Source organism: Equus quagga, chromosome 15, assembly GCF_021613505.1.
Source record: "Equus quagga isolate Etosha38 chromosome 15, UCLA_HA_Equagga_1.0, whole genome shotgun sequence".
NCBI classification, from domain to species: domain Eukaryota; kingdom Metazoa; phylum Chordata; class Mammalia; order Perissodactyla; family Equidae; genus Equus; species Equus quagga.
The window spans coordinates 16,419,671-16,443,361 of record NC_060281.1 but is presented as its reverse complement, the minus strand read 5'-3'; the positions used below and the strand labels follow the sequence as shown (position 1 = coordinate 16,443,361).

At 37.1% G+C, this 23,691-nt stretch overlaps 1 protein-coding gene across 1 annotated transcript; it reads right to left on the bottom strand.

Moving 5' to 3' along the window:
- Nucleotides 1-4,471: 4,471 nt before the first annotated feature.
- Nucleotides 4,472-21,810, bottom strand: LOC124226701 (cysteine-rich secretory protein 2). The gene is made up of 10 exons (XM_046640343.1): nt 21,725-21,810; nt 20,756-20,854; nt 19,568-19,604; nt 17,716-17,786; nt 14,182-14,298; nt 13,311-13,398; nt 9,560-9,705; nt 9,032-9,129; nt 7,033-7,121; nt 4,472-5,087 (listed from the first exon to the last, which is right to left on the bottom strand). Exons 4-10 carry the CDS (start codon nt 17,782-17,784, stop codon nt 4,960-4,962), a joined length of 735 nt encoding a protein of 244 aa, XP_046496299.1. The 5' UTR covers nt 17,785-17,786; nt 19,568-19,604; nt 20,756-20,854; nt 21,725-21,810; the 3' UTR covers nt 4,472-4,959.
- Nucleotides 21,811-23,691: the final 1,881 nt, after the last annotated feature.

The window sequence follows — 23,691 nt, the reverse complement described above, 5'->3', positions numbered from 1 at the left end:
GCAGTGTTGTGTCCCCGTTTCAGCATGGGGCCACATTAGAAGAAGTGTAGTCCAACAAGAGACTTTGCTTTTCTGTGGGGATAGAGTTCTTCTGAAGCTCTGGGGAATAAAATTTTCCACCTAATTACATCTTTTCCAGAAAAGAATCCTGATAGCTCTATTACTCTCCTTTTTTAATCTGAGAAGTGGAAGGCAAATGAAGTTACTTGTGGCAAGTGAGGCTTGCTGTCTCATGTCATAACTAGTTCCTCCCCCAACCCCTTCTATTTCTTCTATGTGGTTGGGATATTTGTAATTGTGGAGGGGCAAACCTGATAGCATCAGGACTTAAAGAGAGGGAGATAAGAGAGGAGACTCTCCAGCCTGAGGTCACTGTCACATGTTTTATCATTAAAGCAGGCCCTGCCCAAAAGCCTCTGATCACCATATCTCAAGAAGGACCAGTGCCAAGTTGGCACCTTTCCCACTTTAATTCCTTCTACCAAGTTTTGTTACTTGCAAAGGGAGACTAGTGGCACTAAACAGTCTATAGTGCCAAATCCAAAGCAAGTATAGGAATGACTGTGTCTTCCAGAAATGATTGTTGAGTGAGAGGCAGCCATGTTCACGTGTGTGGGATGCTGCAGATTTGGTGTCTCAATGGCTCTGTGGATGTCCTGTTGGATGATTACGGTTTTAATAGACCTCACCTCCCTATCGTCGTCATTTGGACACTAGTTCAAGCGCTCTGTTAAAAGTTGACATCAGAATATAGGGTTCTGGTGTGTTCTCCACAATGCACAGTAGAATGGGCTTTATTTGTCTTGAGTGAATATTTCCCTCTCTAGGCTTACATCAACACATTAGTAGTGCTGTCTTACTGTGGTCATAAGTCACTTCTGCAGTTAATGAAAAGCTCCAGGTCTTTTTCAAATAAGACACTCATGCACCTGGTATTGCTCGACTTGTTCATCCACACTTGATTTTTGAACCTCAATTCTGTCTTCCTTACTGCCATATTCCAGCTGTCCCAATGCTTGCTCCTCTTGATTCTGTCATTTAAGGTATTAGCCATCTGTCCAAGTTTAGGATGATCATGTCTCCCATTAAGGGCTCCTCTTTCACAGTGACGGTAATTTGAAGGTCAAGCATGAAATTAAAAAGCTGCTTTGATCATAAAAGTAGAGCAAAGGCAAAGGGTTTTGAGAGGCACTTCATTCAAGTCGTAATGGGATTAATGAAAGAGCATTGACCCACATGGAATACTGGCCCCTAATGACTATACACTGGAGTCTGCCAAATTTGGTGCCTTCCCTATTCTGTGCCATCGGTCACTTGGTCTTGAACTTCAGCGTGATTTAGCGGAGGATGTGTTAAAATACAGATTGCTGGGCCTTACCCCCAGTTTCTGATTCAGAGGTTTTAACAAGTTGCCAGGTGAAGTTGATGCTGCTGGCTGGGAGATAACTCTTATGGGCCACTGCCTTACACTGACAGACCCTGTCTAATACATAGTCTTTCCTCGTTAAGTTTCAATTTAATGAATTATCGTTACATTCCAATCTTATTTTCAGGAGAGTAAATATAGGTTACCTTGACTGGAGTTTTGGGGCTTCTCAAACGTTTCAGTTGAAATTGAAATTGAAAAATCACATTGTCAAATCTTGGTTTAACTAAGAAATAAAATGTTATTTACAAATTCCTGAGAGGTTGCTCAGTGCTGACCCAGTGCACTGCCTACTTGACTGCTTCCACGGAAGTCACTGGAAGCAGTGATTAATAGCATCCAACCGAGGTCAGAAATTTGTGTAAGCAAGTACAGAGAACTGCAGATTGATATTGTCCCTATTATTAGCATTTTTTTCAACCAACCAGTTTCAAGTACCCATTATAATATTTGCAAATAATCCCCAAGTTCTAATAAGAATTGAATGCAATTCTGCTAAGCATTTAGATGAACTGTGGGCTCCCAAACACATAGTTTTATAAAATGCGATCAACTAATTTATATGCATCGACTATCGAAAAGAGAAACAAATTTAGTTTAGCACAATCTTTTTAAAAGTGTGTATTTATCACTCTGTTTTATCTACGAAACCATGGTTCAAGAATGTCAAAACGTAAAAGAAAAATATTTTAAATTGTAGGAATTTCCCACAGCTTAATATCAAGCTTTCAAGATGTTTTTTGTCCCTTCCATTTGTCATACGTCAGTCACCTCGCATTGCTCTCCTTCCTCATTTTTCAAGGTTAACTGATAGTGATTCCACGATCACTTCAAAAAGCTTTTGTATAGCCCCCAAGCATCTAGATGACTTGTTACTGTCTCCTCACAGATTAAATTACTATTTTCCTGGGGCTGGCCCCGTGGCCGAGTGGTTAAGTTCGTGCGCTCCGCTGCAGGCGGCCCAGTGTTTCGTTGGTTTGAATGCTGGGCGCGGACATTGCACTGCTCATCAAGCCATGCTGAGGTGGCATCCCACATGCCACAACTAGAAGGACCCACAGCGGAGAATATACAGCCATATACTGGGGGGCTTTGGGGAGAAAAAGGAAAAAATAAAAAAATAAAATAAAATCTTTAAAAAAAAATTTTAAAAAATTACTATTTTCCTTCTTCTGATAACTGTGCTGGATTATAGAGTTTAAGGATTTCTCTCTTTGACAGAAAAGATTTTTAAAAAATAGGAGTTATACAGTAATCTGTCTCTCTGGCATCCATTTACATTACACTCTTTAATCCTTTTTTATTCTTCTCCTGTTTTTGACACTCTTGGTGGACCTGTACATCTTATCTTCACCAGCTTCAGCATGGTATGGGATTCAGAATATTATTTCACTCACTCCCAGGAATTTAATATAGTATCATGACTTCAAGCATCATCTATACAGTGATCATTCCCAAAGTTTTATTTCCATTCTAGACTGAATCCCAGGCTCACATATTCAACTGCTACTCCATACCTCCACTTATAACATGCCCCATATTAATATGCCCCAAACTGAACACCTCATTTTCTCCCCAAACCTGTGCCTCTGTGCTCTATCATGGTAATCTATTTTCTTTTCTTTTTTTCTCTTCTTTCCTTCCTTTCATCCCTCCTTGCTTCCATCTCTTCTGCATGTTTATTCTTTTTTAAATTAAGGTATAACTTGCATATAATATAGCACACAAAATCTTAAAGACATAGAGCCAACTTAATTTTTACGTATGTGTGTGGCTGTGTAACCAGCATTCCAAAAGTCTCCCTCATGCCCTCACTCAATCAGTACTCTTCAAGGTTTGATCTACTTCTCGTCAACTTTTTTATAATTACAGAATCAGTTTTTAAGATAATAGAAATGGAAGTCAATAGGATTGAGTCACTGTGTAATTTTATGAAGTTATAAGGAGGTATTCTATGCCTGACTGCCATTGAATTACAAGGCTTAAATACCACATTGTCAAAAATAAAACATCTCCATGAACATAGAACAAGTAATCTACCTAAGAACTTTATATAAAGCCAATTTTTCTTTTCAAATTACTCAGGATGAATACACATTTAATCCGAACTGTCAGTTAATTTTAGTCTAGATCAGGAACCAGCATTGTGTATTGCTTAAAAACATGAGGCTTCTGTCAGGCTGTTTTTGGGCTGAGTCTGTGCTCTGACGTTTGCTGGCTGTTTCTGTCTGAACAAGGTACTCAACCCTCCCATCCTTGTTTACTCATCTGCAAAATGCAGTCAAAGGATTATTGTTTTATTTCATTTTGTTTTCCTCTTGTATTTTCCTTGGGTTTAGTAGTAAGATAATACTAGTCTCAAAGAACATATTGAGGAGTGTTCCTTCCTATTCAATTTTCTGGAAAAGATTGTGTAAAATTTGTATTAATTCTTCTTTAAATGTTTGGTAGAATTCTGCAGTAAAACTATCTGGGCCTGGGAACTTTTGTTTTAGAAGCTTTAGAATTATGAATTCGATTTTGTTCATGAGTATAGGATGATTTGGATAATCTGTTTCATCTTGGGGGCATCAGTGGCTCATGCTAGTTCACCGTTTGTCTGGCCAGACCTATTTTCTGACTACTTTCAACACCTCCTTCACTGTTTTTAGATTTCTGGTATATATTTTCTTATCCATAAATTGGGCCTACTACCCTTTGTTGTTACCAGTCTTAAATGAGAACGTATGCAAAGACTTATAAATGGTAAATCTCTGTAAAATATTTATTCTTACTTTTTTTTCATGTGAAGCTATATTTGTAGATGCTGTCAAATAATGTCCTTTTTTAAATTTATCAACTAAACTGGTAGGAAGGAGATCAAAACGTCAAAGGCAAAAAGGAAGCAAGAATAGAACTGATTCCTTTTTTGTTAAAATTTAATTTTACAGGCAAATATTTTGGAAATTCTGCTCTGTAGAACCATTCATCTAGGCTGAATAGAGCTAGGGTTAATTCTGAATACTATAAAATATGGCACAAGAATCACATCTATGTGGTTGCTCAGGTAGTAAGTTCTTTATTCTTACTTATTACTTTTGTTGAAAGATGAGGCCATGAGACAAAGGTAGATGTCAATCTTTGAATTCATTCTTTATACATGTTAAAAATCATGCAGTAGGAATGACATTGATATTACAGTGTTTTTGGTTTTTGTTGACATGTTGTTTCAGGAAACACGTAATTCTTCATTTTAATCCAAAGTTCTAGGACCTAAGTCTTATGGTTGTACAACGTTCAAATCTTCAACTTGACTCAATTCATTACATTTAAAGTATCAAATTCACATCAAAGCCCAATGTTGTCATCACAGACTACTCTGATTTTGTAAATCATTGTATGGAAGAGATTTCTGTAAAGATCCAACAGAAAAAGATGCATTGCTGTCTGGAATCAAATTTGTAACTAACATGCCTATAATTTCCCCTCTGGTATGTGTCAACAAAAGGATGCAGCCCTTCTCCACTTAGTCTTGCGCAATGCACACTGGAACTTCAGTAAATTTTGTTTTCACATCGACAAGTAGCCTTGCACTTTTCCTTGAGCAATTCATGTTCACAGCCAGCTGTTTTCTTCAAGGAATCACAGTTACTAAGGAGATCTTCATACTCGCAGCTATTGGCTGTAACAAAAACAGATTATTTACCTCATTATCATTTTCCTCAGTGGCAGCAACATAATCCATACATTCAAAGTGCATGAGGTGGTATAGGACTGGACAAAGCTCAGCGTCACTTACACTATGATGGTCTTTCACTTCTCGAGGGACATATGGAGTGTCTTAGTTGAGCTCACTGATTAATTCCTCACTTTTTTATTCTGATCTTGGTGATATGTTTCTAAAATGAATTGACCCAATTTTCTCTCTTAGCAAAGAGAATAAAATAAACATAATGAATCTCTCTACACCTGCAGAGTCTAAAATGGGAGCCCCAAGCCACATGCAGCTATTTAAATTTAAATTATTCAAAGTTAGATAAAATAAAAAATTCAGTTCCTTAATCTTACTTGCCACATTTCAAGTGTTCAAAGGCCACATGTGACTAGTGGCTACTTGTAAGACATATGCTGGTCGAGAACATCTCCATCATGTCACACTAATGAGCAGCACTGTTTAGACTCCAGTGCTTTCTTTCTGGAGAAAGTGATTTCTATGGGAAGATAAAGATGTAAAACAATGATAATATGCCCCCTTTCCTTCTCATATTTCTTCTCAGATGTTCCCCAGGAGCCCCAAATTCAACAAATCTCAAACTAAACTCATCATACCACCCACAAGGCTGACAATTCTTGGGTATGGTCTCCCTACACCCCTCCCACAATCTCAGTGAAATGGCTCTCTGACTACTCAGTAATTTAGGCCAGGAACTGAATCAACCTGAACTGCTTTCTTTTCTACTTCTGACCAGCGCTCAACCAGCACAGGTAACAAACACTGGCTATTCTATTTCTTGTCTCTCATCCCTGTCCATTTCTCTTCATTCATTTTGCCAGTAATGCAGTAAAGACATCCACTTTTTTTCAACCTATGGTTTTCAGCAGCTTTCTGGCTGACTTTCATCCAATTGTTTCTACATACTATTGCTAGAAAGCTCTTTATAAAATATCATTCTGACCTTGTCACTCTTTTGTTTAAAATCTTTCAATTGAGTGTGCTAACAGGAGAAATTCCAAGTTCCTTAGCAAATATCATTCCGCAGAGGTATAAATATTCAATGTTTTTTCTCTTCAGTTGATTTATAGCTTTTATATCATCTATATTTTGCATTATAGCTATATAATTCAGTCATAAAGAATGCTAACTAATGATGAATGCACTTGAACGGGAAGAACCTCAGAGAATGGATTAACTCTATTGTTTGTAATAATTTTAATAAAAGTATCCCAACTATAAAATGCCAACAGCTATTTTTACTTCTATTTATGACAACTTAAGAAATGATACATATGACATTTATTTTATTCTCTCCTTTTGCAACAATGTGTTTGTGAGTTCTGTGAGCCAATACTGTATAGAGATGGAATTTTATTAAAAATGTGCACAAAACTACTATCAAATTATAGGGCAACTGATCATTTATTACTATGATTCCAATTATACGATAGAAGAAAATGAAGTAATCACCATGATGAACTCAGCAGAAAAGAAATATAATATTTGGTTTGCCTGTCTAGACTGAGCCATAATGTGGTCTGACATCCTTAGATTTATACACTTTGATTCTATCAAAATACGACCTTTAGTATAATGTTAATTTTGACGAAATGAACCATTTACCAGAAACACATATAGTTAATATTAAAAAGTTCTGCATAGTCACAAAAACACATTGATGGTAGAAGTTTTATTATCTTACATATGGTAATATTCTTTTCATTACAAATAATATGTAGGTTATTGAAGTGTGTAAAATGTTTACTTAAACACACACTCTGTTGAGTATCATTTTGCCTTTTGCATAAAGACATTATTTAAATTGGCTACTTAAGGAGATTTCTTAATCCATAAAAAGAAAAAACAATATCAACTCTTTGTTAAAATAGCAAGTTAATCGCTTCAAACTTACTGCATAGTCCATTGTCACAGTTACCAGGGCAACTGGCACAAGGTGTTCCTTGCTGGTAAGGGGTATTCTTTTTATTCACATTATTACCACTGAAATTTAAAATACATAATGTCAAATATTTTTCACTTTGCTGTTTAGTTTCTACTCCAAGGGCAGCATCAATCATCAAACATACATACTTATTAAATTTTTTAGTTATGTTGGCAAAACTGAAAAATTACAACTCCCAGTGTGTACTTCAGATAAGATACAAATTAAGAAAATACTTCACACATTGACCTATCTCCTTGACTATAATTCTGCAGGCTGAATAACTAAATTGGGATAACTAGAGTCTAAAGTTTTCAGAGTATATTTCCATGTGGCGACACTCTCTTCATCTCCTGATAGACTCCGTCACATCGGTAAAGCAACAGACCTCAATGTGCTGGCTGGGGGTTGAACATATTTCCTAGAAAGACACGTGAGGTTCCTGGGGCAGGGGGTTGTAGTATGGAAAAGAATACTCAATGTTACAATATCAATTTAGATTTGAAAGATGATAAAATACCATAATTTCTCTAATATGAACCAGAGACAGTAAAGCTCCGGTGTACAAATTTTTGACCTCTAGACGGGGACAGTGATATGAAGCAGTTAGTGGTGTTTGTGTTTGTGGAGCAGAGAGAGCTAGGGAAGGTTTATGAGTTTCTAGAGGTGGCGTGTAAGAGATTTTTCTGTTTAGCAAAAACAAATACATTAATTAAAAAACGTTTTGAGAAGTAGCAATATCTAAGGTGTAATCATCATACAGTGACTAACTTGTAACTCACTGATGATCATTACCCTATTGGCATTTTGTTCATTTGAAAGTACATAGGAGTCCAAATCTCAATAGTGTCAAGTGGGCCAAGAGGCCAAGGCAATGCATTTCTATCTCAGTCTCCCTGCACAGAACATAGCTGGATGTGTGGGAGCTCTTGGAAAAACTGTCAAGTGGATATAAAAGTGTTCTGGAAGTTCCCTCACTCCTGCTTTCCCTCATTATTCACTCCAGCTCTCACTTCAGATGCCTGGCTCCAGATGCACCCACTCACAGCCAGGCAGTGCACTTGGATGCTTTCTCCTTGGATCTTTCAATTCTTTCTACTAAACCCTAATAGGGGCTTGCAGGAAAATGACTTTCGAGGTCATACCTCTCAAACCAGAGATCTACATCCCCGGATTATCTACAGCCTCAAAATAAATCTTATCGAAGTCTTCCCCCTGCCTCCAGTGGTAAGCAATTTCAAACATTAAAAGAAATTAAGACTAACGGATACATTAACTTTAGATCTTCAATACATCCATAGTACTTATTGTGGATAACTTCAAACATCCTGCTTGATGAAAGAGCCTGTTTCCTGCTATAAATCAAGACCTTAAGGGTTGGTTCATTATGGAGTATTTCTGTGAAAACTTCTGAGAAACAAAGATTTAAGATGTTACCTTTTTAAGGGCTCTGAAATATATCAAAGATTTGTTGAAAAATGTTTGAGAACCAAAAGAATGAATGATTTCTGATGCTAATAACATTAAGTGGTTTTCAAAGCAGGAGTAGGAACATTTATCAGAAAGGGCTGAAATCACAATTTGCCATCCCTTATTTGCCACTCCACTACCACCACCCCTTGCTTAACCATCAAGCCGCCAGCTTCCTAGAGTGTGAAATTAGCTAGAACTGACGATACCAAATCCAGAGAAATACACACTACACACGCTCACGGAATAACCTTGAATCTCAGGGAAAGACGATCAATTTATAATTGAGGAAAAGGCTTCAAATTTACACTTGGAACTGAGAACTTAGTCTCCTCTCTGGTAAGCTGAATGTATCTCAGCTTAAAGAACATTTCCAAGGATTTATTCTTTCCCTTTACTGAAATATGCTTCTTATTCTGGTTTATCTAGTAAATGAGAGTTTTAAAATATTAAATCACAGATGAAGTTATTGGCATTCAACTCTTAAGTGTATACTCACACAGGACAATATTGGCAAACATAGTAGTATTTTAGGCTTTCTTGATTGGGACAGTAGGCAATTCCACATCCAACGCGGTAAGATGAGTACCAAACAGCCTACAAATCCATAAAGGAATATATGATAGTGCATTAAAGAAGAGGGAAAATATTAAAAAAAAAAAAAACAGAAGCAAATATATAACTGAAAAACCGTTACTATTGTCGTTTATAACCATGTACCTGATGGAAATATTTAGTTAAATGATTGAAACAAAGTCACAAAATTCTAAAATATTAAATTTTCATGTAGGTTCACTACTTTATCCATTTATAATGTTGGGAAAGTACCCAGTCTACTTCCCTCCCAAGAGTTTGCAGGCCATGGAAAAAGACGACAGCTCTAGATGAAGTAGCAGCCAAATGCCAGGACTATTTGCATTATACCTACTCGGGCTCTTCCCCCAAATCATTGGAGTTGGTCATAATTTGGAGAAGTTTTCTCTGTTACAGCATTTACGGTAAAAGTATTTTAATTTGTTTCCCTTACCTGAGTGTAATGTCCAACTACTGAACCGGCACTCTTTGGTCCTACACCATAGGTAAAGTCAAGGCTCTCATCATACCAGCTTTGGATTGCATCTGACCAGGGAGTAGGGTCGCTTGACATATAGATATTCTCACCACATCTCGTACCTAAGAAGAAACAGATCATTCATGAGGAAAGCACTAAAGCATTTGATGGCAAAAGAAATCAACTCAGTGAACCAAAGGCTTTTGCCCTTCAAACACAGTGCCTATACTTGCTAACTATTAATTAATATATAAAAGGTGCTTACATTCCTTATCAGCTATAAAGCTGAATATAAGACAGATCTTCCCAGTACACTGAGGCTGGCCTCAACATGAAAACTTTGAGCAGGTTGAGAAGATCTTATCCTTTAAAAATCATTCTCCTTCTGGACTGTCAAAGATGCATTCTTTTTCATGCTAAATTCTTCACATGTGTACTGCCTCCTGTGTTCTCAGATTTGTATTGTAAGCTTGCAAAAGGCAGCCACCAACTTTTATTTTTTTCTCTCCTCCTCTTCCCCACCTTCATCAGAGATTTTTCACATATAGGATGCTGAATTAATGTTTATGATTATGATCTTGTGTAAACTTTGAAGAAAAAGCTTTATAGGCAGTCTTTAAGAGCCCCCCAGAAAAGGTAGCTGACATCAGGAGGAATGACAATTTTCAAAATTTTTGGATTTCCTCTTTATCAATAAATCAGAATGTCACAAGGCCAAACCCTGCTGAGAGAGTTAGGCAAGAAGGCCTTGCAGAGGGTGACATCAGCAAGGTGTTAAAGTAGGAAGCCCTGGACTCTCCCTCGCCCAACACACACACTGCTTCAGCAACAACTCATGAACACATTGCCCTTGTGAGAAATCCAAAACTTAACCGAAAGGCTCCAGTACCCTGGAGAAACATGAAAGCAGACTCACTGAAGCCTGTAGGGAGACTGGGACACCCTCTTGCTAGAATCCTATCTTCAGCACAGTGCCATATGATCAGGGAGAGACCCCCCCTAGCAACCAGCTTCTCCCGGGGGAGAGAAAGAATTGGTTCATGTGTTCAGCATCCCAACTTTTTCAAGGGGAGTTCCCAGTGTGCTGGTTTCTGTCTTGCTAGTCTAGGAGCTCTGACGGTCAGGCACAGGCTAACCACCTGGGGGAGAATGGAGATAGTGGCTTGGGTTGATAGACGCCATAACTCCTCCTCCGGGCTCGGCATAGAGCAAGCAAATGAAAAATCCTAGCTCTCAGCTTTCACCTGGGAAGGCAAAGAGTTTGTCCAATGCTTCAATTTTTCCAGGGCTGCCCTAAGAACTGGCATCTGTCTTGCCAGTTTGGGAGCTCTGATGGGTTTGGCCCAGTCTTGCCCCTGGGGGAGAACAGAGACGGTGATTTGGATTGGCAGATGCCATAGCTCTTCTCCTTGGCTCATCCTGTGATGAGACAAGCAGACAGAAACCACAGCTTCCTGCTTCTCCTTGGGGAGGGAAAGAGTTGGTCTGGGCATCCAATGCCACAAATTTTCCAGAGGTCACCCAAAGGACTGGCGTCTGATTTGCCTGTCTCAGAATGTTAACAAGATGTAGAATAATCTTGCTGCCTGGGACTAGTGAGAAGAGAGAGAGATTTGGGCTGGCAGTTGCTATAATGTCCCTTCCTGGTTCAGCACCGAGTAAGCAGGCAAAAAACTCTAGCTCTTAACCTCTCTTTGGGAAGAGAAAGAGTTGGATGGAATGTCCAAAGATCCATCTTTTCTGGGGGTCGCAAGAGGGACTGACTACGGATCTTTTCTGACCACAATGGACTTGAATAGAAATTTCTCCAAAGAAGACACACACATGGCTAACAAGTATACAAAAAGGTGCTCAATGTCACTCATCATCAGGGAAATGCAAATCAAAACCAGAATGAGGTATCACCTTACAACTGTCAGGATGTCTATTAAAAAAAAAAGAAGACATCAATTGATGGTGAGGATGTGGAGAAAATGGAATCCTGTAACACTGTTGGTGAGAAAGCAAAATGGTGTGGCTGCTGTGGAAAACCATAGGGAGGTTCTGCAAAAAATTAAAAGTAGAACTATCAAATTTTCCAGCAATCCATTTCTGAGTATTTATCCAAAGGAATTGAAATCAGGATCTTGAAGAGATTTAGCACTCTTAAGTTCATTGCAGTACTATTCACAATATGTACAATGTGGAAACAATCTAAATGTCCATTGACAGATGAATGGGTAAACAAAACGTGGTATATATATATATATATATATATATATACACACAATAGAAGATCATTCAACCTTGAAAAAAGAAGGAAATTATGCAACATGCGACAACATGGATGAACTTTGAGGACGTTACATTAAGTGAAATAAGCCAGTCACAGAAAGACAGCTACTGCATGATTTCATTTCTACGAACTATCTAAAATAGTCAAATTCATAGAATCAAAGGGTGGAATGGTGGTTACTGGGGCTGAAAATGTGGCATAAAGTTCCAGGTAGGCAAGATGAATAAGTTCTAGAGATCTGCTGTATGATATTGTACCTATAGTCAACAATATTGTATTGTACGCTTGAAAATTTGTTAAGAGGGTAAATCTCATGTTCAGTGTTCTTACCACAATAAAATAAAAAAATAAAAATAAGGCTTCTTACCACAATAAACCTAATTGAAAAAAGAAAGAAGTACCTTGCACCTCAGAAACTTCTCCCTATCTTTTCAAGCACTCATTTAATATTTACATTTTAGTGGCTTTAAATGTGACATCCACATGCTGCTTAAAGAGAATATAAAGTGTTCTTGGATATCTGCTTTAATAGGGATGGAGAGATATAAAGAATCTAACAGTAGACTTGGAACTTCTAGACCATTTATTTCAATCTTCTACTGAATGCAATCATCTCTCTTCATAATTTCATTATAATGTTAGCATCAATAATATAAATAATAGGTCTACTTAAATAACTGGTAAATTATTCATACTTTCAAATTGAGCTTGCTTATATGTATATCATGCTTGAAAATGTAAATAAATAATTTATGTAAAGTTCATGCATAAAATTTTTTTCTCTTATAGTTTTTATGATCCTTGAAAAGATATGTCACAGTTTTTTGAGTCACATATATTCTTCTATGCATTACAGGCACAAAATACTTGACAGTTGTCAAAAATTAAAAAAATGAATCAACATACCCAAAATATTCATCCTGATTAAAAAAGGTTAAATATTTTTAGAGCAAAATTCAGGAACAATTTAACATAATTCAATATATTTTATGAATACAAAATAAACAGATTTCAAAACACCAAACAGCTACATAACATCACAAATAGGGCAGTGGGTTAGAAATCAGAAAGCCTGGTTAACTTTCCAACATATGCCACTACTTCAGGCTGCGTTCCTGGGTAAGTCATTCCTCCTACATCCTGGTTTTCTAATCTTTAAAATTGGAAAAATGATGATACATGAACTATTTACTTATGAGCTGGTTGAGAGGAACAAATAAAATATTGCTTAAGAAATGATTTGCATAATGCAAACAATCAACAACAACAAAATGGTACATATAATTATCTCTCTAGGTACACACACTTTGATTTTAAAAAGACAGCAGTAAAAGCAGCATTTATTCACAAAGTCTTCTTAATGCAACATCCCAGAATGGTCCATTCTATTTTATTTATCCAATATTATTTTGTTTGTTCATTTATTCAGCAAATATTGACTCATTTACGTACTGGTTTTCCGGTCATCTGCACTACTGTGTTCTAAAGTGCACTTGTTTGCCCACTTTTGGGCATTTGCTGTTGCTTCTCTGCTCCATTCCTAAATGTCACAGGAAAAAAAAATACACTTAAAGATTCAACTCCAATGAGAAATATGCTTTATTATCTGAGTGGTATGTTGATTTGCACTACTTTAAAATTTCTGTAGATGTATTATCTAATTGTCATTGGTATTAAAATATCTTTTTGTTTGTTTTGTACATGTGTGTCTTTGTCTGCCCCGGTGCCAGTTTCCACATGAAGAGAAGTCCATAGGTGATGTATCTAATACAATAATATCTGACTATTTATGACAGCACAGCAGCTCCTCCTAGGATTTTTAGTAATGGTGCCACTTTAAATACTGATCATCATGTGAAGTAATCTAACTATATTTCCATAGTAATAAACTGGCCTAGATTATTTCCAGCTCTATTTGTAGACCACTGGGCTCATATGGGAGATATCTAGCTTTTATGGACTATGCCCTGGAAAGCAGGCTGTTATTTACCCTAAATGGCACTGATCCTGAAGGAAAGGAGACCTTTATCTCAGACTAGGAAAGATAATGAACAAAAAAATGTGGCAGCTTCACATTTGATGTCTCAAGATTTGGCTTCTAACTCGGCCTTCCCAACTTAATAGCCCTGTAACCTTGACAAGTCATTTAACCGTAACAAAGGAAAATTAATTTCTGCCCGGCCCATAACAAGGTCAAATAGTATACCAAAATAGAGGCAGAACTTGCTAACTCACAAAGTTCTTAAGAGATGCCAGTTACTGCAGGCCACCTGCTCCTACCACCACTGGTTCACGTCACTTTCCCTATATTGCTGCCTCTTACCATCTTTAGCATGTTGCTGGCAGGTGGAGAGACTGATTTCCTTAGTTCATTGTGTTTATTTACAATCTCTCTTTGGACTTGGGTTTGAGTGGTTAACAAAGCAGAAAAAGCTGGATCCTAAAGGGAAATAAGATTAGGGTTATTTTTCAACATCTTTGAAAATTGCACTTAAGAGTGAATAAGTTAATTCAAGGGAACAAAGATCGCTTTAAAAAGTGTTATAAACCAATGTGACCTCAATAAAATTTTTTTAAAAAGGCATTCAGTTCAAACCAATATTAATTATTATTTAAGAGTTGCCAACGAATCTGATCCAAAGCTGTGACAAACAGGAAAGAGGTAGTTTGAGGCATTGAGAATGGGAATGTAATTCATGGCACAACAAATCAAAAACTTCTCTAAGGCCACAAATGCCAAATTCTAGTTTCAAGGGAACTCTTAATGTGATTTTTCTAGACATAAGAGCGATAATATTTTATAACCACAAAAGTACACAATAGGCACATTCAGACATATTCATTCACATCTGATCAGGCTGCAGCAGGGGGATAAGGGTGGACCTCAAGATTCATCCTAGACTTTGATAACATGGTGTCTGTATTTAGAGAAAGAATGTATTTAGAATGTATTAGGTGAAAGAATGTTTAGGTTCAGCTGAAGTGCATTCAATACTCTAGTAAAACAATTCTACCTACTATGGGCAGACTTTATGAGGTCACTCAAAAGACATTTTTTTCAGTATTAAAAGAATCTCCAAGGTAATTTGGAGGGAGCAAAGCCATCCATTAATGGACTATTGCTGACTTTGTTCCTTTTAATAACAGAAATATAACTGCCAAGGTACTAAATCAGGAGCTGATATTTTTGGTGTATCTTTTGTGGGGGAGGGGAGAGGACTAGGCCTGGAGGTGCAGTAGGGTGTGTGAATTATTCCATAAGGTTTACGCAACTTGATGACCTAAATTTACACGATGGTGTGATATTATATGAGCCTGAGCAAGAGTTTGAAGTGTAAGTTTAAACAGACAGGCCCTGTGTTGATTTTCCCTAACATCTTTGGGTAAGTTATTCTCTCCTCCTCTCAATACTGAGCTCTCTCAAAGCTCTCCAAATACTGCAAACACAGGTCTGACCACATTGCCATGTTTTACTTAAATGTCCATTTCTCCTGCTTGGTTGTATGTTTCTAAGGACAGGGACCAATAGTGAATGCCATTGTACCCACAGATCTGGCCATTCCCAGCTACTGATTCCTAAGTTAGAAAAGATGCACATGTGAAATACCAGTAGTGGTCAATCTCTGCATTACAGCAAAGCATAAAATAACATCCTTGGATATTTCCTATTGACTTTCAAAAACCTACTTAAAGTAAAGTAGTTTCATTTCAAAGCACATCAAAATTTGGTCCCTGAGAAAGAAGTAATTACTTTCTGCCAATTACCCCATCTTGTTTTGTAGGTAAAAATTCTACTGAGGAAGATATGCTTTTTTTTTTTTTAAATAAGTATCAATAAAACTTTCATTAGGCAACAGGAAATATGAAAAGTGTTGAGAATAAAATGGATCAAATATAGTATCTATCTATCTCTCCTTAAAGAGTTTATACTCGACAGGCAACAGGTCATAAATAATTACACCGCCACATAATAACTGAAATGATAGGTGGGACCTACCAGATATAAAGGAAGGAGGGATCAATTCTTCTTGACTGAGCTTAGGAAAGGCTTCACAAAAGATGGTCTGGATTAGGGTTTTGAAAGAATAATAATATTTTCTAGGCATCCTGAGAAGGGACTGAAAACCACACTAGGCAGAGGCTATGTAAAGCATCTGATCGACAAACAGTTAGTGGTGCCAAAGACTAAATGATATCTCCCTTTTAAATAAGTTTATAAATGAAGATCAGGAGATGGACGAGAAATATAATAGGGCATTAGAAAAGGCCATGAAAGGAAATCATAAAGAAAGAAATTGAGAAGACAGCAAACTACTTGAATCAAGCCCTAGGTGATGAATAAATTGCCTTGAGATTGAAAATTTGATTATGGTAACATAATGACTGTATTTCTGGATGCCAAATGACGTTTGACCCAGTGTCAGAATTCTCTGGTCTGAGGCATCCTAGCTAATCTTGTACGCCTGGAGTGAAAGGAGAGTGTGGGAGCAGGCAGCAATGGCCAAAGCTCCTCACATTCAGAGGTTTTCTGATCAGGAGCTAGCACCTTATCTGGGCACCTACCCACCAGTCACTGAAGAGGATGACTGACCCTGTTCTTGGGATTATTTAAGGAAAGTAGCATATTCAAAATAGAGGATTTGAGTTCAAGAGTTGGGCTCTCATATACTAAGTCTATGACCATTAATAAACAAAGCAAAACAAAACACTAAGATCTTTAGAGTTAGATTTTTTATATGCAAAAAACACGTATAATTTTGTCATAACGTATTGATGAAATTAAATGTGGTGATGTAGGAATAAGATGTGTTAATTTAGGATTATGTAAATATATTGTTAATTTTCTGTGGGGATCACAGTGACATGAATTAAAAAAAGAAAATCAGAAAAGGTCTTGGGAGAGGAGGACTATCATTAGCTTTTTAATCTCACAGACCAGTGAGTCCATTAGAAATATAATTCAAGCATTATATGTAATTTTAACTTTTTGGTGGTCACATTAAAAAAGTGAGAAGAAATAGGTGATATTAATTTAAATATTTTATTTGAAATGGGTTGAGTGATAGTCCGCAAAAATGATATGTCCATCTCCTAATCCAGAATCTGTGAATGCGACCTTCTTTGGAAAGGGGTCTTTGCAGTGTAATTAAGTTAAAGATCTCAAGATGACATCATCCTGAACTATCTGAGTGGACCCTAAATACAATGACAAGCGTCCTTATAAGTGACACATTGAAGAGAAGGTGACGTGAAGATGGAGGCAGAGATTGGAGTGATGCAGCCACAAGCCAAAGAACATCAAGGCTTGGTGGAAGCCACCAGAAGGAAGGAGAGAGACATGGAATGAATTACCTCCTAGATCTTCCAGAGAGAGCATGGCCCTGCTGATGCCTTGATTTCAGACAAGTGGCCTCCATAACCATGAGAGAATGAATTTCTGCTGTTCTAAGCCATCGGATTTGTGTTAATTTCTTACAACAGCCCTAAAGACCTGATACATTATTTAATTATCCAAAATATCATGTCATCACGTATTAAATATAAAAATTATTAGTGAGATATTTCTTCTGTGTTTTGTAATAAATCTTGAAATCTGGTGTGTAATTTACACTTACAGTACATCTTGTTTTATACAAGTCACATTTCAAGTATTCAATAGCTACTTGTGACTAGTGGCTCAGACATTGGACAGCTCAGCTGTAGACTTTCATCTAGATAATTGTGTTAAGTGCTCTGAGCTACCAATGACTACTTTGTGATATACCAGACACTCTAGCCCCTTCCACTCTCATAATGCCTCGCCATCCCAAAAAAGTTGCCTTGGTAGCTCTGGAAAGATTTTCCACTTTAACCTTACCTTTCCTTCTGTGGGTAAAGATGGAAGCAGCACAGCAGCCAAAAACATCACCACTGGGAGGAAAGCCATTACTGGGAAGCAAGTCAAAGAGAACAAAGGTTTGCACTGAAACATGTAGTACATGGACCTCTAACCAAGAGGGAAAAAACAATATAATGATGTTGCTTATCTCAAAGGAACTGTGATTCCCAAATTCATGGATAATGTAACAAGAGAAATTATCATACAGTGCCAGTAGAATCATAGAAGAACCAACCTAGTCTCTGACAGAGACAATAAAAATTTTAAAAACTGAGGAACTTGACTGATGCCCTTAAAGTACACCTATATATAGGTATATATAAAGGCTATAAAGGCTAGGAATACCACTTCTTTCTGCCCAGTTCTATGGCTCCTAAGCCCATCGAAAAGGAAATATGGAAAAAACCAGGCTTCTTGATAGTTAATTATGGTACTGGATTGACTACTCATCTCAATTTTGGGGGAAAGTTTATTTTTACTGTGTACCATCTCTTGGTTTGCTCTTCTCTATGAAAAGTAGAACTGTTTGTCCTTTTATTTACCCATGACTCTACTCAAGATTCCAGGGTTGTGATTATACAGAAATAAATGTGCAAACACTTTATTAGTGGTTATTTCTCCAACGGCGGGGTTGAAAGTTATTTTTATCTTATTCCTTATACTTGTCTATATTTCCAAATTTCCGAGTATAGAAAAAATACAAATACAATTAATGTATTAAAAATCTAGTGGGTTCACATTTGCTGAATCCATGATTTGGTTCAAAGATTTTATATTAACTTTTTAAAAGACGTTCAGCATTGGGCTACCCATGCTGTCCCTTATCAACGTGTCAAAAAAATCCTTGGTCCTTTAGATGAAGCAACATCATCACTACATTTAGGAAGCACCCACTTCCCACCATTAGTCAATGATTGCTCACTTTGTAAATTAAAGGAATGTGCCTTGAGTAGTTTTCTTTGTGTGAGACAGTACTCCCAAATTCTTGGAGGGAAAGCAAATTCTAAAGAATTTATTTGTGGTCCTTCTCAGGCCTTATTGATTTGTAAATAGTAGACAATTGACACCTGTTCCATGTATTCCCTTTATCCTCAACAGTGTGCTCATAAAAAGGAGAGGAGTGAACATTTATTGATCATGTATGGTAAAATCCGATGTCTAATACCACTCTCATACCTTGGTGGGTCTGATTATATTTTACATATGAAGAAATTGAGGCATAGAACAGTTACTTAACCTATGCCAATGGCACATTCTTCAGTAATGTCAGAAATTAGCCTTCATCCACCCATGACTTCAAAGTCAATGCACATTGAAAGGAACATAGTTTCAACTGGGAAAAAGCAATCATTCTGAAGCACAATGGAGACATTCTATCCTCATTTTAACAATCCCTGTATTAATACATAACCATATATATTCATAGTAAAAATCATTAAATGGAATATATATAATTATATAATTAATATATAATTAATATATAATATAATTAAATGGAATATATATATATCATTATATATAATACAAATTGTCATACTTTTACATTTTTCTATTAAAGATAGTTCTAGTATAGTTGTTTCAAAGTCACAAACATGGGATTTATTTATATTATCTATTTTAGAATAAAATGTGAAAATTCATTTAAGTTTCAATTTGATATAGTGAGTAAAATTGATATAAAGAGTAAAATTAACTTGAGATCATTCTATCAATAAAAATTTATCCATAAAGTTTGAAAATCATGGGTAAATTTATTAATTATATCTTTTCATCATTGGCAAAATAACGATTGATAAAATGTTCACATCAAAATAAATGAATTATCACTTACTGTTGGTTCTCAGAGCAGGATGAAGTATCTGCTTCAGCTGTAGGAAGAGGAAGGTGGAGAGAAGGTTGGAGCACAATAGACAATACACCTATTCCTGTTTTAGCAAACTCTGGTTGTGCAAGTAAGTCAAAGTCAGTAAATTTCCAAAACAGAATTTTTCACACTAATAGCTTCAAATTTCATTGCCAGTTGTCTGACATTGTTTTTGACATTATTTAGTTCCCACGTAGCTTTTAACATAAGTCAAATAGGCCCTCCCTCCCTAAGCAGCCCACTCCTCTTCTTAGGCGCACTAAAATCTGGATGCTGCCTTTTTAGCCTCATTTTTTAATAATAACCACTCAAGACTGGTTAATCACTGCTAAGGTAACCAGGATCCTACCTTATAGCTGACCGCCATGGCTCAGCCTCCTATAACTTTTACTTCCCAGTTACCAACTTTCTACATTTTATTGGTTAAGAGCATGGTCTTTGGTAAACCATCAGTTCTAGGAAATTCTCTCTGAGCTTTACTTTCCTCTTCTGTAAAATGTGGATTATCATATCATAGATTTGCTTTGAAAACTAAAAGGCATAATATGCATAAAACACCTAATGCAATGCCTGGCATAGAATATTCAGTCAATGGAAATTATTAATATTTTTATTACCCCTTTCAACACATGGTAGTTTGCTGAGCTCACAAGATCTTTCAATAAATGCATGTTGTTCGATTGAACTGCTAATTTTAGAAGTGCTTATAAGATTTTTTTACTTCCAGGTGTCACAGGAAAAAAATCAGTATTTAATCAGAGATTCAAATGTTCAAGGCCCAGTTCTACTGGAGACCTTCTGGCTAACTTTAGGAAAATAATCTAACACCTGAGCTGTTGCATCCTCATTAGCTCATTGAAAGACATACACATGAGCCTGAAGATTCTGTTTAGCTCAGTCATCTAACAGGTTTGCAATAAATGACCCACAATTCCATAGTTCAACAGACCATGATGCCACATACTCCTCCTTGACACTCTCCTCTCCCCCAAACCCTCACTCAGTCAACCTATAATCATCTTTGTTGCATCAATGAAAGCAATGACACTTTTGTTGAGAGCATCTTTAAAGAAAAATTGATCATATTTTATTCCTTTAAACTCACATTCATACATAGTTTAAAAGGCGGCTGCCATTTTTTTCCTTGCTACTTACTAATGGAAAAGTGCCCTTTCTTGCAGGTGTTTTAAGACCAGGATAACATGGGTCTCCCAGGGCATCTACAGGAAGAGGATGGTGTATGGTTTCATAATCCTAGAATGGGGAAAAAGAGGATATTTAAAATAAAGATGTGAAGAGTAGATAGGTGATATCAATAATCTCTGCCACACACTTAAAATTTGACCCAATTGTTATGTATTGTTCTCTACTGCTTTACTGTATTTACCTTACCTCACCATTAAGACTATAATCTCCTTTTGAAATCAGATTGTGGTTTGGCACCCTGGCATTTCCTTCAAACACTAACAAGGAAACAGGCTTCTTAAAGAAGTTCAATTAACTGTTGGTTGACTAACTTCCTTGGAATGTCACAGCACATTTTCAAGACTCACAGCTCCTTACCTAGGCCTCCAACCCATACACTCTTTAGAAGATAATTTCTATAAGTAATCACCAACAAACTGAGCATTTACTACATGGATCACAACTATATCTCTTCATGTCTTTTCTTGAAAGTCGTAGATGACAGTAGTGTAGAAGAGTGAACGATCACAACGCCAATTGTTTCTATTATACACTTTGTAATAACTGTGCATTCAAAACATAAACAAGAAACTAAAGTTCTTGATTTCACCTTATCAAAGGCCAGATTTAGAAATGACTTCAGGCTTCTGCTAAGACAGAGCAATTCACATACATAGAATGACTTCTCTTTTAAGATAAGTAAAGAGTTTCAACAGGATAAACAGAGAGAGGCATATCGAAAGTCTTTGGTGGATTTATGCTCAGCAACAAAACAACGCTCTATCCACACGCACTGAATCAGTCCATGTGCCAATCAGAATGCCGAAGAGGCATAAAGGATTAGAAGAGCCCTCGCCTCACAGATCTTTCGCTCTCCCGTCTTTACCCCATCCCCCAGGCCCTGGTCATTTCCAGTTTCCCACCAGTTCTAATTCTTACCCTGGCTCCAGCTGCCAAATCTTCCTGCTGCGGGGCCGGAGCCAGAGACTAACGGCTACTCTCCCCTCCTACAGCGAGAGTAAGATACCCGGGCTACCACGTGCGTGTGTGCGTGCGACGTCATAGGGCTTTATGCCTTCAGCGCAGTCATTGGCTAACTGAATTCTTCCTGCAACTACCCCAACGCCCTCTAGGGCTGCACCGAGAAAATCCTACGCACTTTCCTTTGTGAAAAGCAGAGTTCTGCGTTTCTCTCATTACCTTCATTTGATGAGGAAGGTAGATGTCTGCTCACACACCTGAACACTAGATGGAGGATGAAGATAATATCAGGATCCGAAATGCCCAGGGGGTGGCTGAAAAAGGAGGCGTTCCTTTTCAGACAAGATCTCCTAAATTAATGCAAGTCAGAATTGAAAGAGCTGTTTGGAAAAGTCCATAGACATGTTTGCAGCAAAACATCAGTGTGGTGCCAACAGCGCACTCAGGGTTATGTAGATAAAAAGGGCATTTTGCAGCTTCGATCATAAACACTTCCTGTTCTTGCCTTTCTTCTTCCCTTCCGCGACAGTTTTGTGGTTAAGACGTTCAAGAAGAGTAACAGGAATAAGTCTTAGGAAGATGCCCAGAATTCCTGCTCTAAGGCTGCTGGCTTCAAGCTCAGCAGGTCTTTTAGGGTGTGGTTGAAGGCGTGTTGCTTCTCTTCACAGAGGGCGGATGAGTAATAGGTGCTTAATTGTTTTCAAGTTTTAAAGGAATAAATTAACTCATTACCTAGAGGACTGGTTGAGTCAGAAGGTATCAAACCAAAGATTAACATTCATCGCATGCTGGTTCTCCATAGCAGTGCAAAGAAGCTTGAAATTTCTCATTCCAACCCTGGAGATTCACCTAGGCTCAAGCGTAACTACAACAAACTGCCATTTTTCATGGGGCTGAAGCTGTTTTTCCCTTAGCAATGTTAAAATTTTAAGTGACCAATGCATAGAAGTTATTTTAGTTCTCCTTTACTGCTATTACAGTTTGAGTATCACTGACTGAAAAAATCTTGGAATTTAGAAGTCATCCTACACTGCTTTACTCTTACGGCTGCTTTCAATCAAAGTTCCCTCCTGACAGTTTGCCTTTCTGAATGTTTAGGAAATACTTCCCTGGATCTCTCTTTCTCACTGTTATATTCATGTTTTCACCATATCTTACTTAAATTACTAATTTAGTATTTCAGATGCCTATATCCACAAAATTGCCAGCCACCTTTTTATAGAATTGCTTGGTACAATATGTTCTTTTTTCTGGTGCAAAATAATTTATTATGATCCTATAATTTACTGTGAATATTATATTTTTCATTCTTGGAGACACCATACCTATAATTATTACCTCTTCCCATAGATGATGTCAGAATGATAGCAACTTGAATGCTGTAGTGATAGATACTGTCAGCGAACATGTGTTTGAGAAATTCACTATGTCTCTCTTGGTTATTGCCATGTCTCCAAAGCCTAGCACAATACCAGTGACATAGGTGGGAGCCTGTAAATATTCGTTGAGTGAATAAATATTGACCTGGCCTAGATTCTTAGGGAATGCAGAGAAAAGAACATACCATCTCTTTCCTCTAAGACTTATAATACTGTGAGAAAGATACATATATATGAACATTACCAGGTAGGGTAGTTTAGTGCTAAGTAGTTGAAATAGAAAATGTACACAGTAATTGGGAGTTCTGTGAGTTGATATTATTCAGGTAAAAACTAAATGGTAGAGTGACATTTGAACCACTTAGAAAAATGTGTATGACTTGATCAGAAAGAAAAAAGAGTTTTTTATAATTGGTTGGAGAGCAGAAACAGACAAATCAATGTATCACAAGGTATATTTAAGTCAGAATAACAGACTGTTGAAAATCTTGGGGAAATTTTGTATAGAAGTCTAAGAAGATTTGCTTGCTTGTATAATGTGGGAAA

Excerpts from the sequence above, each read along its gene's own strand:
- LOC124226701 (XM_046640343.1), bottom strand. The coding sequence starts at position 17,784 with ATGGCTTTCCTCCCAGTGGTGATGTTTTTGGCTGCTGTGCTGCTTCCA. Across the intron at positions 13,399-14,181 it reads CCAGCAACATGCTAAAGATG|GAATGGAGCAGAGAAGCAAC; the intron begins GTAAGAGGCAGC and ends TGTGACATTTAG. Across the intron at positions 9,130-9,559 it reads TAGTTGGACATTACACTCAG|GCTGTTTGGTACTCATCTTA; the intron begins GTAAGGGAAACA and ends ATGGATTTGTAG.